The sequence below is a fragment of the Macaca mulatta genome, chromosome 11 (genome assembly GCF_049350105.2).
Source record: "Macaca mulatta isolate MMU2019108-1 chromosome 11, T2T-MMU8v2.0, whole genome shotgun sequence".
Lineage (NCBI taxonomy): Eukaryota > Metazoa > Chordata > Mammalia > Primates > Cercopithecidae > Macaca > Macaca mulatta.
The window spans coordinates 71,454,337-71,472,532 of NC_133416.1; the positions used below are offsets into that span (position 1 = coordinate 71,454,337).

An 18,196-nucleotide genomic window follows, 5' to 3' on the forward strand; every position below is an offset into this window, starting at 1 on the left:
TTAAATTATCACAATGTGCCGGGCACAGTGACTCACGCTGGTAATCCCAGCACTTGGGACCACCACCAGCCGAGGCAGGTGGATTACAAGACCGGGAGTTCGAGACCAGCCTGACAAACAGGTGAAACCCCGTCTCTACCAAAAATACAAAAAAATTAGCCGGGTGTGGTGGCGGGTGCCTGCAATCCCAGCTAGTCAGGAGGCTGAGGCAGGAGAATCGCTTGAACCCGGGAGGCAGAGGTTGTGGTGAGCCGAGATCAAGCCACTGCACTCCAGCCTAGGCGACAAAGCTAGACTCTGCCAAAGAAAGAAAGAAAAGAAAAGAAAGAGAGAGAGAGAAAGGAAGGAAGGAAGGAAGGAAGGAAGGAAGGAAGGAAGGAAGGAAGGAAGGAAGGAGGGAATTATCACAATGTGTTATCAGTAAAAACCCAAACACAAAATTTACAGGAAGAGCAAGGATGCTTGCTAGGTGGTGTGGTTTGAATATCTGTCTCCTCCAAAACTTACATTGAAGTTTAATCCCCAGTATGGCAGTATTGAGAGGTGGGGCCTTTAAGAGGTGACTGGGTAGTGAGGGTTCTGCCCTCATAAATGGATGAATCAATTCATGGATAAGTGGGTTAATGTGTTATCATGGGGATGGAACTGGCTTTATAAGAAGAAATAGACAGACAACTTGAGCTTGCATGCCCAGTCCTCTCGCCATGTGATGTCCTGCACAGCCTAGGAACTCTGCTGAGTGTCCCCACCAGCAAGAAGGCTCTCAGCAAATACAACTCCTTGACCTTGGCCTTCTCAGTGCCCATAACTGTTAGAAATACATTCTTTTCCTTATAAATTAACCAGTTTCAGGTATTCTGTTATATACAATAGAAAACAGACTGAGATACTAGGGAAGGCTAGAGAGAGGACAGCACAGAGAAGGGAGAAAGAGCACAGAATGGGAGAAATGGAAACAAATCTTGACCATTTGACAAGTGTGTTGAGAGCTGGAAGTAGCCAGGTAGTTCCATGAAAATGCATGGTGACTATGGCACATATTTACCTATGTAACAAATCTGCACCTCCTGCACATGTATCTCAGAACTTAACATAAATAAAGTAACATTTTTTAAAAAGAAAATATGTAGTGGTGTTTTTTAGTTGCCACAATAAATGGGGAGCGTTACTGGCACTTAGTGGACAAAAGCCAGGGAAGCTGAAGTTTCACCGTGTGTGGCCCCATTCTGCACAAGTACAAATGGTACCACACAAATGCCAGCAGCACCCCTTGAGAAATCTGGTGAAAGGAATTCAGCTACACAGGCTGTTGGTTCCTTCTCCAATGCCAGCATTTTAAAGGGGTCTCCATGCGCATTTTAAGCTATGGTTTGCAATGCTTAATAGAACACATTAGACAACTCTGTCTTGGTAAATTTTTTGATGTTTAGCTTCAAATATAATCAGACCCTCCAAAGCCCTGAGAACTCTGACAGGAACACTATAGCTAACTCCTTAACCTTGAACTTAAGCATCTTTAAGAAAATTAGTTACTGTGGCCACTGTCCAACAATTTTCTTATCCAGAATAATTGGCCATAAGGTTAAAATTCTACAAAGCAAATTTGCAATGTATTTAGGAAAAAGAAACTTCCTTAGCTTTTTTTTTTTTTTTTGTAAGAAAGGAAGTTATAATAATAATGAAATTTAGGTTTGGAAGAGAACTCATAGGTCCTCTTGTTCAAACTGTGAGACCTGGTGAGAATGACAGAAAGGGCAGTGAGAAAAGGTCCCTCCCCAGCGAGCTAAGAAACACAGCATGGCCCACCACGGGTTTGTGAATATCCCCAGGTAGGAGTTCGCTTTTTCTGAACAGCATTTTGCAATGCTTTTCTAATCTGGATATTTCCCCTTGCTATGACCTGTCTTTCTAGGATCCAATTCATATTAATTTTCCCTATGCCTCTATATCCCTTGACTGGCAGCTCCCAGAATCCTACAATCCCTTCTAATATCTAAATAGAGAGCGTGTGTAACAGTATCACACTTTGGCCAGGCACGGTGGCTCACACCTGTAATCCAAGCGCTTTGGGAGGTCAAGGCGGTCGAATCACGAGGTCAGGAGTTCGAGGTCTGCCTGGCCAATGTGGTGAAGCCCCCCCCATCTGTACTTACAATACAAAAAGCAGCTGGGCATGGTGGCGGGCACCTGTAATCCCAGCTACTCGCGAGGCTGAGGCAGGAGAATCAGTTGAACCCGGGAGGCGGAGGTTGCAGTGAGCCGAAATCGAGCCACTGCACTCCAGCCTGGGCGTCAGTGCAAGACTCCATCTCAAAAAAAAAAAAAAAAAAAAAAGAAAGAAAGAAAAGAAAAAAAAAAAAAACAGTATCATACTTTAACTTATGCAACTTTATGCAACTTAAGAAACTCCTTTTTTTTTTTTGTCCAGGTGCAGTGGCTCACGCTGTAATCCCAAGACTGGGAGGCTAAGGTGAGCAGATCACTTGAGGTCAACAGTTCAGTATCAGCCCTGTCAACATGGCAAAACCCCATCTCTACTAAAAGTACAAAAAATTAGGCAGGCATGGTGGTGGGCGCCTGTAATCCCAGATACTCAGGAAACTGAAGCAGGAAAATTGCTTGAACCTGGGAGGCAGAGGTTGCAGTGAGCAGAGATCACACCAATGCACTCCAGCCTGGGTGACAGAGCAAGACTCAGTCTCAAAAAAACAAAAACAAACAAACAAAAACCACGATTCCTTTTCCTTCTTTTTAAATTTACCCAGACTTCTTTCCCACTTTCCAGACTGAAATTTCAACTGCCAGATGAACTTCTCCGCCAGATAAGCCCAGTAGGACCTCAAGCTTAACCTATTTAAACCAGTACTTGAGCGTAATCCCTTCTGACATCCTTATTTCTTTGAAGGGCATCATTATTCAGTCACCCCAGCTGGAAACCACAGTAGTTTCTCTTTCCATCTCTCCTGTTTCAACCAAATGTTAGTACTGTGGATTCTGCCTATGAAATGTCTCTTCCATCCATCCCATTTTCTTTATTCTTGCTACCACTACCCCAGTTCACATTCTAATGACTTTCCACCAATCTCTGGTCTTTCCCCACTTCAATCCATTTTAAGCACAATCGTCGGATTATTTTTCTGTAGTAATGGTTTTTATATCATTCTCATGGTCAAAACTTTCAATAGTTTTTTCATATCCTGTGAAATGAAATGTAAAGTCTTCATCTGGACTTTAAGACCCTCCAAAGTATGGGCCCCATTTCATTTTCAAGTCCTATTTTCAATCCCATGGGGTTAACACATGTTGCATACCTTTCCTGCCTGGATCTCCTCTTCCACTATTCCTCCAACTGCAGTGTTCCCATCTCCAGGCGCCCTATTCCTTTACCAACTGTCACCAGGCATCTTGATGTCTCTCCACAACTGAATATCATCTGTCTCCTCTTTAAATCTCTTTGAAATTGCTCAGACTCATTCAGGACACTGAGCAGGTGGACTATGCATTTTCTTTATTTGTGCAAATGCTGTATATCTTGGTTAGAATCGGCTTCTCAAGGACAGGATCTATGACTTACTCATCTTTGTATCCATCATAGGGCCTAACATAGTGTCCTACACAGAACTAGACTTCAACAGATGTTTTTGAATTTAATTTTAATGAATTATTTATATTGTGACATCTATATGTTCAGTAATATATAGAAAATTAGAAAAACTATACTATTTAACTGATTTGAATTGAGAAAAAGTTCTCTCAAAAATACTTTCTTCCTTATTGCATACATAAGATTAACAGAACTCAGTCCAAAGCCATTAGTAGAGAAAAAAAAAATTAAGAAAAACAAGTTGCAATGTAAAAATGTTTTGATTAGCAAGTTAAACACATACTCCAAACAACAATCTCACCTGAGAGGAGATTCATTCAGGCTTCTGGGCTCTTTGATTCTCCAAAAGGCAAGGCCATTCTTTTCTTCCTTGACTTAAAAAAAATAGTTATTTGGTCATTAATTAAGTAATTTGATTGAGATTATGAAGAAGACCTAGTCACACATACTGATTGAATGACTGTTCATAAATCCTCACAAAAATTGTAAGTCCAAAATTGTAAGCTGGGTAGCATGGTGGAGCAAAAAGAACTTTGGCTTGACATGAACATCTCCTCAGACAAGCACAGTGGCTCACACCTGTAATACCAACATTTTAGGAGGCTGAAGTGGGAGGATCACTTGAGCTCATGAGTTCAAGACCAGCCAGGGCAACATAGTGAGATGTCATCTCTACAAAAAATAGAAATATTAACTGAGTGTGGTAGTGTGCACCCGGATGGAGGATCGCTTGAGCCTAGGTGGTTGAGGATGCAGTGAGCTATGATCACACCACTGCACTCTAGCCTGGGTAACAGAGAAGACCCTGTCTCAAAAATAAAAAACAAAAATAAAATGTAAAAGGTAGGGCCTTTTTGGAAGTGATTAAGTCACTAGGTTTCTGCCCTCATAAACAGGATTAGTACCCTTATAAAAGGTTGACGGGAGTGCCCTAGTCCCACTGCCCCTCCCATCATGTGAGGACAAAGGATTTCTTCCTTCTGCCATGTGAGGATGCAGCAAGAAGTTTCCATCTCTGAAGCAGAGGGCAGCCCTCACCAGACACTGAGTCTGCTGGTGACTAGATCTTGGACTTCCAGCCTCCAGAACTGTGAGAAATAAATTTCTGTTGTTTACAAATTGCCTAGTCTAAGGTATTTTGTTATAGCAGCAGGTGCAGGATAAGACAGTGGTCTGCTGTTATTCTGTCTTTCCATCCTCTCCCTTTTTTGAAGAATTGCTCTCTTCCTATAGTTACCATGAGGGTCCTCATCCTTAAATTAAAAAAAATAAAAAGACTTTGCTCCTTCCGTGAAACAAATGATGCTTAAGTTTCAGTGCCCCTGGCCGGGTGCAGTGGCTCACACTTGTAATTACAGCATTTTGGGAGGCTGAGGCAGATGGATCACTGGAGTTCGAGACCAGCCTGGCCAACATGGTGAAACCCAGTTTCTACTAAAAACAGAAAAATAGCCAGGCGTGGTAGCGTGCGCCTGTAGTCCCAGCTACTCGGGAGGCTGAGACAGGAGAATCGCTGGAACCTGGGAGGCGGAGGTTGCAGTGACCCAAGATTGCACCACTGCACTTCAGCCTGGACAAAAGAGTGAGACTCTATCTCAAAAAAAAAAAAAAGTTTCAGTGCCCCTCAGTGCATGAGTTCCTTCCAAAGTCTTAGGAGAGACCCTAAAACTGTGTTAACATGGCCAAATGTTTTTATAAGAATTGCAAAGAGAATAATCCACCTCTTCAACCACAACAATTTACGACCACAGGCTCTTCTTCCCACTTTGATTTTTCTTCCATCTCACTTCCTCTCTTGAGAGTGGCTGTAGGCACTTTGTGTTTGTAATTTCTTCTGTCCTGATTTCTTTGGAATGCTGTGGGCATTGTATTTGTACAATGTAAAACAGACATCTTAGTTATTTCAAGGGGGGCGCTCTCCAAATTGTGTGAGTTTCAGTCCCCATAAAACCTAGATCCACTCCTGCCCTAGCCATAGCTGATGGGTCTAGAGGTGGACTGCTGACCCAGTCTGGGCCAATCAATGTCTTGCCCCGGATTTGTGACATTTGTTCTTGAGAGACAGGTCTAGAAGTCTTTGGAGCTGGCTGGATCCTAGGAGGAGGTCCTGGCCAGGCTGCTCAGGCCCTGGAACAGGCACCTGAGTTCCTGGTCTTCCACTATTTGGCTCTTTTGTTTCCCTTTTGATTCCCTAGGAGACTCCAAAATCTCCCAACAAATTCCCCTTGACATCAAGATAGGCAGAATCAGTTTTTTCTATTTGGAATTTAAGAAACTTTAAGACCCCAATCAACACAATCACTTGTAAAAGTTGGCATTTCACAAATAATGGTACTAAAGGTGATGCAAATAATGCCTTTGTACATTGCTGGAATTAAATGGAAGCACTTATGACTCATCAATCAGACAGGTTTGAGCCCATCTCCTGCTTCAGATCACAAATTACAGAATGTCTAGGAGGTAAACCATTTGGTCCTGGTGATACAGCAATACCAACCCAGGGAGCAAGCAGCTTGGAGGAGAGCAGGAAATCTAGAGCACATCACTGCTGGCATGCTGGAAAGGAGGACGAGATCACCGAGGCTTATCTGTTAGGATGTTAGTGTTACCTGCACAATCATCCTGTAACAGTCTTAAGTTGTCTCTTAAACCTCATTCCATCCAATTCACTAACCAAACTTGAATTCTCTCTTTTTTGTGCATGGTCATTAAAAAGTTCAGAAAAAACAACTTTAGTCTTCACGTCCCTGCCTCTTTCTATGTTGGCTTTATTTTATTTATTTATTTATTTTTATTTGTTTCTTTGTTTGCTGAGACAAAAGTCTCACTCTGTTGCCCAGGCTGGAGTGCAGTGACACAATCTCGGTTCACTGCGGCCTCCGCCTCCCGGGCTCAAGCAATCCTCCCACCTCAGCCTCCTGAATAGCTGGGATTACAGACGCCCACCACCATGCCCGGCTAATTTTTGCATTTTTAGTAGAGACGGGGTTTCACCACTTTGGCCAGGCTGGTCTCAAACTCCTGACCTCAAGTGATCCGCCCGGCTTGGCCTCCTAACGTGCTGGGATTCCAGGTGTGAGCCACTGTGCCCGGCCTATGTTAGCTTTAAATTTCACTTTGTAACAATGGTCTGGAGAATTAGGATCATCTGTGCTCTCCACTCAGAAATAAAGTATAGTTCAATCTGTTTCTGTACTTGGTGGAAAGTCTGGTCTCCCGGACACCAAGGACCAGAGTCTGGCAGGTGTAAGGCAATAATGACAAGAGAGCCTGAGTGCAGGGTCATCTGCTGCTGTGTTGTCTAGTGTGCATGTAGCAGTTGACACCCTTCTTCAGTGGCTTGGTTATGAATTCCTTCAGTCATTTAGCATGATGCATATCTTATGGAATGCTTGGTAGTACGGGCCAGCTGAGGACCATTTTTTAGAAGGGACACTACAAGAATAAGACATCTGCTTTCTCTGTTGCAAGAGGTTCAATTACATTCATAAAGTCCCATTCCTGTGGGGAAGATCGTCAAGCTTTCATATGTAAAAACTATCCATGAAACCTGAGCGACTCGTCAGTTTCTTGTGCTTTTACTTTTGCCCCACATCACTGGTTTTAGAAAATCTCTAGGTTTTATATTTATTTTTTAAAATTACACACACATACATACAGTTGTCCCTCAGTATCCATGGAAAATTGGTTCTAGGATCTCCCCTGGAAACCAAAATCTGAGTATGCTCAAGTGCCTGATAGAAAATGGTATAGTATTTTCATACAACCTATGCATACCCTCCCATATACTTTCAATAATCTCTAGATTATTTATAATACTAACTACAACAAAAAATGTCATGTACATAGTTCTACTGTATTGTTTAGGGAATAATGACAAGAAAAAGGTCTGTACATGTACAGCACAGATTCAATTCTTTTTTAGTATGATTTCTGTCTTCTGTTGGCTAAATCTATGAATGTGGAACTCACGAATATGGAGAGCAAATATTCACCGCACCTCTAGAATAATAGAAAAGACATTTTATAAAGGCTTTTATGGTATTACTAAACTTTGGTTCGGTTTAGATTTTGTTAAACTATGTTTCAATCTGGTTGGGGATATGTCTATTTAATTTTATGCCAATATTTCAAAACATACCACTAAAGCCTGTAAGGTCTTTTCTGTTTTTCTAGAGCTGCAGTGAATATTTGAAAACACTAGTTACCTGTGTCTATTTAAATGTAAACTTAAATTCAGTTATTCAGCAGCACTAGCCACATTTGAAAAGCCCAGTGGCCACAGGTGGCCAATAGCTACTGTATTAGACATGATTAGACAAGATATGGAACATCTCCATCATTGCCAAAAGGTAATGCTGTTTTAGAATGTACCTGAAACTGAAACTAAGTGGTTAATAAACCAATCAATTCAAGAGCTTTTGTGGCCAGGTGTAGTGGCTCATGCCTATAATCCCAGCACTTTGGGAGGCCAAGGCAGGTGGATCACCTGAGGTCAGGAGTTCGAGACCAGCCTGGCCAAATAGAGAAACCCCGTCTCTATTAAAACTACAAAAATTAGCCAGGTATGGTGGCAGGTGTTGGTAATCCCAGCTACTCAGGAGGCTGAGGCAGGGAGAACTGCTCGAACCTGGGAGGCAGAGGTTGCAGTGAGACGAGATTGCGCCACTGCACTCCAGCCTGGGTGACAGAGTGAGACTTCATCTCAAAAAAAAAAAAAAAAAAAAAAGAGCTTTTGCTACTAATACAGTTCAATCCTGTCACTCTGTTCCCATCTGCATTGTTCATTTAGAGTTTAATAACCATCCTCTTTCATCTAAATGTAAAAAGTACAATTCAGGTATGGCATGTTGGCTCACACCTGTAATCCAAGCACTTCACAAGGCTGAGGCAGGAGGATTGCTTGAGGCTTGAAGTTTGAGATCAGCCTTGGCAATTCAAAGTGCTAATTGTGGCCCATATAAGAACATATGTATACTACAAAGAAAAGCATCTTTTCCTCTATATATTCAGAAAAGTGGGGTCTAATTAGGAATCCTGTTACAAATGTGATAATTTAAACTAAGTATTTTTACTAGAAGTGGTTTCCAACGTTGAGCTTGCTTTGTTCAGATGACCGAGTTGATTGGACCTTGGGCACCTGTATCACATGACAAAAATATCCCCTAGGCTTTTTTACCCAAGAGGTTTGGAGTTAGTCCTAATAATTACCTTTATTTAAGTGCTCAGTAGTTATCGGGTGCCGCTGCTCTAGGCATGACATCATCATTAGTAACATATTAAAGATTCTAGCAATGACTATTGTCAAATAGATGGTCGGGTAGGTTTGGGCCTGTCTCTTGCTTTAGGACACATATTGCAGAATGTCTCTGAGGTGAACCACTGGGGCCCTATATACATAGCAATACCTGACTCAGGGAACAAGCAGCTGGAAGAACAGAAAACATACAGCATCACTGTTGACATAATGGAAAAGGGGAGTGTTTTCTATCTTGTAATGTAGCTGGGGCTCCTTGTGACAGTGGTAGTCTTGTGTTGTCAAAAGCCCCCACACCCAAGTGTCAGATGGTACTTTTGGGAATGAAAGTAGAGAACAGGTGGGGGCAAGTGTTATTCTATGAATAGCCCTGCACATCAGCACAGGACAAATTCTTCACTAATTTTAACATCACTTGCAAATTTTCTAGGAATTTATTTTTTATTTATTTATTTATTTTTTTTTTTGAGATGGAGTCTCGCTCTGTCACCCAGGCTGGAGTGCAGTGGCGCGATCTCCACTCACTGCAAGCTCCGCCTACCGGGTTCACACCATTCTCCTGCGTCAGCCTCCCATGTAGCTGGGACTACAGGTGCCCGCCACCGCGCCTGGCTAATTTTTGTATTTTTAGTAGAGATGGGGTTTCACTGTGTTAGCCAGGATGGTCTCAATCTCCTGACCTCATGATCCACCCGTCTCGGACTCCCAAAGTGCTGGGATTACAGGCGTGAGCCACCACGCCCGGCATTTTCTAGGAATTTAAATGTCATCAAACTTCAATCTGTTTTACTACATTATTTTTCTATGTGTTTTTATTTTCCTATACATGTTGAAGGGAAAAAAAAAGCCAAGAATAATTATGCTTGTGGACAAGGATAAATATGCATTTAAGGCAACCAACACCAGTTAGATGCCCTAATTAGTGTGACAGGAGACCTGATGAACAACCAGGGATTTGATAAACCTGCTAATAACAAATTCTACAGTTTCCATGCCACAGTGTGTCAGCATGGAAAGGTGCTCATCCATGAAAGTGTAAAAACACCACACAGTTTTCTCACACATCGTAGCTCTGAGTCTGACTTAGAATAAAGTCTAGTGGACAATGAATGGGCTGAATGGGCTGGTCTAGCTACACAAGCTGGATGCCAGAAGTAGAAGGGCCTATCCAGCTCCTCGGACCTTCATCCTTCCCTTCTTCTTCTATGCTAAAGATTCAATCTTAAGGGCTGACTTCATTAAGCCAGCGCCACCCCCCCCAGCTGTGTACCCTGCCCTGCCCACCTTATTTCATGTAATACAACAACTCTGTGAAGCTAGTAATGGAGATGACGAATCTGAGACTCACAAAGTTTAAGTGACCTGCTGAAGGTCACACATCCAGGAAATATGAGAAACAGAATTCAAACCTGGGCTTAGTGAAATGCAAAGTCCATGTTCTTCTTCTATGCTTTTCATCAACTCCCAATTACAGGGACAGATACCTTAAAAAGGCTAATATATCAATATATCTATATAGATGTAGATATACAGATATATCTGAGCTATTTTTACTCACTTCGGACACCAAGTGTGCGATTTTTTTTTTCTTTCACCCAAAGCCAATTCTCTAATTCTCTACATACCAACGGGGAGTACTACAATTCAACTCCATTCTGCCATTCACTACTTGGCAGTAGCACAGACCCCACAGGTTAAGGGCTCAGTCCCACAAGACTGCCCTAACTTCAGAGGCCAATTGCAACTCCCAGGTTTCCACCTGTATTTCTGACCAACCAGCTATAAATCAGGGGCTCCCCATGAAGTGAACCAGAACATGCCACCCAAAATATGCCACTTTGGCATATTGGTTATTTTGACCTGAAGGTGCTTGAGAGACAGCAGATGTAGGAAGGGCTCTCTGATCTATACCTTTCTACCTTAAAACAGGACATAGACCAGGCACAGTGGCTCATGCCTGTAATCCCAGCACTTTGGGAGGCTGAGGCAGGCAGATGATTTGAGGCCAGCAGTTTGAGAACAGCCTGGTCAACATGGCAAAAACCCGACTCTACTAAAAATACAAAAATTAGCCACGTGTGGTAGTGCGTGCCTGTAATCCCAGTTGCTCAGGAGGCTGAGGCACAAGAATCATTTGAACCTGAGGAGTGGAGGTTGCAGTGAGCTGAGATCACACCACTGTGCTCCATCCAGCCTGGGTGACAGAGCAAAATTCTGTAAAAAAAGAAAAAAAAAAAAAAACACCAGGACATAAATTTCCCATGAGAAATGCAACCTCTTTATACCAGGAAGAGGAGAACATTCTTTTTTTTTTTTTTTTTTTTTTACTTTCGGATGAACTGGAGGTGAGTCCTGATCATATTACCTGAAGCTTTCCACCACTGTGACCAATTAGGCAAGGCACTGGTGACAGAGGGGCATCACTGATAAATACAGAGCAATACTTGGGCAGTAAAGGGGAAGCTACAGAGACATTTGCGTTTCTTCAAATATCAGAAGCTTCCACATCACAGCAGGAGAGCTGAGGACGAGCTCCACCTCCCAAAGGCCTAGTCCAAAAACTTCCCATTGGCATTGGCCCTAAACAAGCCCCCCTGACTTCTGGCATCATCTGCTGGACTATGAGATCCAGCCGGCTTTACAGGGTATTGGAAACCTTTATTTTACGATCCCCATTATATATCTCAACTGCACCAGCTCTGTCCTCCAGCAGGCAGGACTCTTGGTCAATTTGGACATCAACATCATTTTTGGTGGCAATTTTGTACATAGGGATTACCTTTTGCATTGTAGCCTTTACCAGAGGGAAATCTTGTTTCCTGCAACAATGAATCATTCAGGGCTCCAGCAACTGGTACAAACCTGTGATAAGGTCATCTCGCTCTGAGGACTTTGAGTCTTGCTTGATTCATCAAATTGGACATCTGAATTTTCTTCTTCTGCTCAATCTGTTTCTCTTTCTTCTCATAATATTCCATAATCTTTAGTCTTTGGGCTTGCACAAGCCAATCTTTGTCTATGTTGAACTCTTCTTCTACCTTTGCATCTACTTCTTCTGCCTTCTCATTGGCTTCTTGTTCAACAAAAGCCATCATATGCTTTATCTGCTTTTGCACATCAGCATTGCTGAGAGCCATGGTGAGAGCAATGCTAGCCCAGTGAGCAACAGGCTTGAGTTTAGGTTTGAAGGGTGAGGTGGGAGGAATGGGCAGAGGAAACCCCTGCACAGATCTTGGTTTCCTTTACTTTTTGAGAACATTCTTATCAACAGAAGTGAGGCATGGACACTGAGATGAATCTGTACAAACACTAAAATAATTCTTATCTTCCATTAATTTTCACCATATATTTCCTAGTCATTTTCCCACAGTTCACTGTGCATAGCCCAAGACCCTTTGCCTTGTCTTGTCACAGCTCTACAATTTATCATTCTTTGTTGACATGGTATGTAAGCGCTCAGGTCTGTCAGCTTCTTTGGGTCTTCATTTCTCTTCTATGAAGGTTCCCCTGCCATGTAAAATTGTTAATGTCAAATAAAATGTGTATCCTTATCTCCTGTTAACCTGCCTTGTCTCAGTTTAATCCTTAGGCACAGCCACAAAACCTAAGAAGGTGGAGGAAAAGTCTTTCCTCCCTTTACCACAAGCACCTCCTTGGGTTTAATAATTTGCAAGAACAGCTCACAGAACTCAGGAAAGTGTTTCATTTACCATTACCAGTTTATTATAAAGGATTATCTTCAGGAATAGCCAAATGGAAGAGATGCATTGAGCAGGGCATCAGGGGAGGGCTGCAAAGCCTCCATGCCCTCTCCTGGTGTACCACTATCCCAAGAACTTAATGTGGTCACCAACTTGGGAGCCCTCCAAACCCCGTCAGTTAAGGATTGTTTTAGTTTTTGTTTGTTTGTTTGTTTGTTTTTCAGACAGGGTCTTCCTCTGTCACCCAGGCTGGAGTGCAGTGGTGCAATCATGGCTCGGTATAGCCTCAACCTCCCAGGCTCAAGTGATTCTCCCACCTCAGCCTCCTGAGTAGCTGGGACTACAGGTGTGCACCACCACACCCAGCTAATTTTTGTATTTTTTGAAGAGACAGGGTTTGGCCATGTTTCCCAGGCTGGTCTCAAACTTCTGCCTTAAGTGATTGTCCCCACTTAGCCTCTCAAAGTGCTGGAATTACAAGTGTGAGCCACCACGCTTGTATTAGTCAGTGTTCTCTAGAGGGACAGAATTAATGGAATAAATATAGAGAGCCCAATGTGTCCAGGTGGATATGAAAACTTCCAGTTCTACATATATGATAACTTCCATATATACATGGGAGTTTATTAAGTATTAACTCACACAGTCACAAGGTCCCACAATAGGCTGTCTACCAGCTGAAGAGCAAGGAGAGCCAGTCCGAGTTCCAAAACTGAAGAACTTGGAGTCTAATGTTTGAGAGCAGGAAGCGTCCAGCATGGGAGAAAGATGTAGGCTGGGAGGCTAGGCCAGTCTCTGTTTTCACATTTTTCTGCCTGCTTATATTCTAGCTACGCTGGCAGATGATTAGATTGTGCCTACCCGGAATAAGGCGGGTCTGCCTTTCCCAGCCCACTGACTCAAATGTTAATTTCCTCTGGCAACACCCTCACAGAGACACCCAGGATCAATACTTTCTATCCTTCAATCCAATGAAGTTGACACTCAGTATTAACCATCACAAGTCCACCCCTTGTCAACCTGAACCCATACACATCTCCTGAGATCATACAAATCTTCAAATAAGGACAATAATAAGGTCATAATTATGCCTAGCATAATACAACTATCCTTTGCACAACCGGAAATGCAACAATCCCCAACCCAAATACTATTTCATAAAGTTAACAATACCTAAATGCTGATGAGAAGTAAATAAATCTTATGTCACATGCTAAAGGAAAAAGGAAATAAAACGAAGATATTTTCTTAGTACAAGTATATACATGCACAAATATGTTTTTAATGAAAGAAGGAGGAAATACTCATGACAACTACAGTCCTCGTTTCTGCAGCTGGTCATGTTGTCATAGCTGGTATTGATGACTGCCTTCTTCTACTACCCATTCTGTATATTTTTGCCTTCAGCAAGCACCTCAGCAGGTCATGGTTTTTTTTTCCTGGTGGAGTGACCCAAACCTTCATTCATGAAGGGTCTGGGTCATTTGTAGTCCTGCCTGAATTGGGCTGTTGTAGTTTCTCACTGACTTTAATCAAAGGGCATGGTAACACTAAGAGACGCCCTAATGGATCGCCTGTATTCCATGCATACTCTTCCTTAACTCCATTGTGGAGTAGTAGACTGATTTCAGTAGTAGACCTAGACTTGATAGTCTAGGTCAATCACCCCAGCCAACACTGTAACTGCCTTCTTGGCCTGTTGACTTAAAGGTAGGAGGAGCCCATGGACAGGAATGGAGAAAAATGCATTTGCCAAATCAATGGCTGCATACCAGGTACCAGGAGGTGTGTTAATTTGCTCAAGCAATGAAAACACATCTGGTACAGCAGCTGCACTTGGAGTCACCACTTGGTTAAGCTTACGATAATCCACTGTCATTCTGCAGGATCCATCTGTCTTCTCCACAGGCCAAATGGGAGACAGCTGAACAAGGATGTGGTGGGAATCACCACCCCTGCGTCTTTCGAGTCCTTTATGGTAGCACTAATCTCCATGATCCCTCCAGGGATGCAATATTGTTTTTGATTTACTATTCTTCTAGGAAGAGGCAGCTCTAATGGCTTCCATTTGGCCTTTCCCACCATAATAGCCCTCATTCTACCAGCCAATGTGGGGGTTCTGCCAGCTGCTCAGTATGTCTATGCCAATTATGCATTCTGGCACTGGGGAAATGACCACAGGATGAGTCCGGGGACCCACTGGACCCACTGTAACTTGAACCTGAGCTAAAACTCCATTAATTACCTGACCTCCATAAGCCCCTACTTTAACTGGAGGACCACAATGATGTTTTGGGTCCCCTGGAATCAATGTCAGCTCAGCCAGTGTCCAGTAGTCCCCTAAATGTCTGATCATTTCCCTTTCCCAAATGCACAGTTACCCTGCTAAAAGGCTACACAGTTACCCTGCTAAAAGGTCTCCTGGGGGAATGATGGGAGAAAGATTCACTGCATAAATTGTTCATAATGTAGTGAGGTCCTTCCTTAAGGGGACATGGCCTCCCCGTCATTCAAGGGGTTCTGGGTCTGTAAACTGACTCAAATCTGGAAATCGATTGAGGGGCCGTGATTCTCTGTTTTCATAATTCAAATTAGTCTTTTTTCCATTTGACCTAGAAGTTTTCTGCTTATATAAATTAAGTAAGAATGCAGTAGGCTTCCTATCAATTCATTTTCTAAGAACACTGTGATTAATTAGCCAATACCACAGCTCTATGTGAGTCAGACTATTCTGATTGCTGCTTTGCCTCTGCTGTCCATTACGGTAGCTATGTCCACCTTGCCTTTGACAGCTGAGTGCTGCCACTTGGCCACTGCCACCTCGGAATCCAATTATTCCCATTGTATTTAAATTTTGTAGTAGAGTGACTGCAGTTCCCACCGTTAGATCTGACATACAGAGAAGAGCAATTACAGGGCTCTTCAAAGATGCGGGTGCTGCCCTCACAAATCTATTTTGCAAGGCATTAGTCAAGGATATATCTTCTGGACCCTCCCAGCTGGGATGAGTAGGTCTAAAATGACTAATCCACTCCATCATCCCAATCTCCCTAAGCCTTTGGATCCCTTCTCCTACATTAAATCAAGGGAGATCAGGCATTTCCAGCTCACTCACAGTGGGCCATCTTTTAAACCATATTTCAGCAAACCAAGCAAATAAACTATTAGAACCTTTTTGAACTCCCCAAGCTGCAACATTAAATGCAGAGTCCCTACTTAGTGGGCCCAAATCAATAAACTCAGCCTGATCCAATTCTATGTTCCTTCCACCATTACCCCACACCCTTAATATTCATTCCCATGTCTGTTGTCCAGATTTTTGTTTAAATAAATTAGAAAATTCATGAGGCTCTTTTCGAATGTAGCACACCTCCTCATGGGTCATACTCTCAACCTCATCTCATTAGCATGTGTTCTATTGTTGAAAGGAGCTTGTTATGAATAACAAACAATGTTCTTATCACTCAGGAAATTCTAAATTCTAAATATTTCAGAAGCTCTGTGTGAGGAACTAGGCACAAGGACCAAATACATATTCTTTATTGTTTCACCATATATATGTATGGTGAAATTCTTTATTGTTTCACCATGTATGTAAAATAAAGGCCTGGCATGGTGGCTCATACTTGTAATCTCAGAACTTTGGGAGGCCAAGATGGGAGAAATGCTTGAGCATAGGAGTTTGAGACCAGCCTGGGCAACAAAGCAAGACACTGTCTCTACAAAAAATAAAAGTAAAAAAAATTAGCCAGCTGTGATGGCCTGTGCTCGCAGTCCTAGCTATTCAGAAGGCTGAGGTGGGAGAATCACTTGAGATAGGGGAAGTCAAGTCTTCAGTGAGCTGTAATTGTGCCACTGCACTCCAGGCTAGATGACAGAGTGAGATCCTGTCTCTAAAAATATAAAGCTCGGCTCAGTAGCTCACGCCTATAAGTAATCCCAGCACTCTGGGAGGCAGAGGTGGGTGGATTGCTTGAGCCCAGGAGTCTGAGACCAGTTGGGAAACATGGTGAAACCTTGTCTCTACAAAAAAAACTAGCCAGGTATGGTGGCACACACCTGTAGTCCCAGCTACTTGGGGGGCTGGGGCACGAGGACTGCTTGAGCCCAGGAGGTTGAGGCTGCAGTGAGCTGAGATCGCACCACTGCACGCCAGCTGGGGTGACAGAGCAAGACCATGTCTCAAAACAAACAAACAAAAATAAAATAGACCATGAAAATAAACAGTGTATTACTGAGCTATACATAATATTCTACTTTTATTCATTTGTCCTTGGATTTGTAAAAGTCTTCACACAAAAAGCTTAGAAAGAGCCCAAAATGTGAAACATGAAGGCGGGGCAGTACCAGCAGAGCCAGGTGAGTACCAGCATCCCTGAATCCTCATCCTCCCATTCTCTTCTAGATCTCCTTGGGCACAGTAGAGAAATCACTTACATCAGATGCTGAGCTCTCTATGAACATGATCTAAAGGTGACTGTTCATCTTTTCATCCAGGTGTGTATCCCAGGTCTTGGGTGGTGAAAAAGATTATCTCCTTAACCAAACTCTGCTCAGACTCCCCTGAATTTCTCAAGTAGTCCTTGAGTTTTGGACTTCCATGTTCTTCTCTGTATTGTCCAATTTCAGCAAGAATCCTGATAAGTTGGTTTAGCCAGAATCCCCCATCCTTCATGTATCATCATTCTTTACATCTGATCAGCTTCCTCATCCTCCACCATCCCCCAGGTGATGTCTAATTACCCTGGCCTGTCTTCAGCAAGAATCCTGTTAGGTCCCTTTAGCCAGAATTCCATGTTACTCTTGATGTTTCCTTTTAGTAATTTTCTACCCACTGACCCCACCCTTTGGCTATAAAATTCCTTTTTTTTTTTTTTAAGCATCTACATGTAAGCCAAAAACAAAATTATTTAGCCTCAGCCATCTGAATGGACCCCTACTGTTGGCCAAGGGCATTCCAGAGTTAACCTGAAATACTAGGTCACGCCATGCTAGGAAGTAGGGGTCAGACATGACTTATTATACTTCTTTCACTTTTGGAATTCAGGAAAAGCCAATAAGCATTAGCATCAATGTAGACCTTAAGTCTGGTAAGAAACATTTACAGTCTATTCTCTCTGAAGCCTGCTACTTGAAAGCTTCATCTGCATGACAAAACCTTGGTCTATAAAACCCCTTATTATAATCCAGACATACGTTCCTTTCTATGGATAGTAACTCTTTCAGTGAATTGCCAATCAGAAAATGTTTAAGTCAACCTACTACCAGGAAGCCTGCTTCACCCCATTCCCACCCTTCCAGATTGAACCACTGTAAATATTGCATGTATTGACTGCTGTATTAGATCTCCCTAAACTGTATAAAATCAACCCCCACCCTGATCACCCTAGGCACATGTCATCAGGTCCTTCTGAAGCTGTGTCATGAGCACATTCTTAACCTTGGCAAAATAAACTTTCATTAAAATCTGTGGATGTTAATAAGACTATTAAAATTAAATAAGAACTAACCAAATGGGGTCCAGATTCTAACATTCTTTTTTGTTTTCAATAGGAAGATGGCTGTCATCTCTTTATTAACGTGTTAGCAAAGCTTGGTTAATAGGCACTTTCCTCCCAGGTCATAAATGTAAGT

The 18,196-nt window shown here is 42.6% G+C and overlaps 1 protein-coding gene and 1 pseudogene across 4 annotated transcripts in view; both read right to left on the minus strand.

Annotated features, from left to right (window-relative positions):
• C11H12orf56 (chromosome 11 C12orf56 homolog) overlaps positions 1-18,196 on the minus strand; it is a 122,472-nt gene that overhangs the window by 62,600 nt on the left and 41,676 nt on the right. For all 3 annotated transcript variants that reach the window (XM_077953043.1, NM_001194760.3, XM_001116886.5), the window contains 1 exon segment: positions 3,906-3,978. In XM_077953043.1, coding sequence (XP_077809169.1) covers positions 3,906-3,978 — 73 coding nt within the window.
• LOC717348 (V-type proton ATPase subunit E 1 pseudogene) lies at positions 11,162-12,819 on the minus strand (annotated as a pseudogene). The gene has a single exon (XR_013401200.1). The product of XR_013401200.1 is annotated as a V-type proton ATPase subunit E 1 pseudogene (transcript).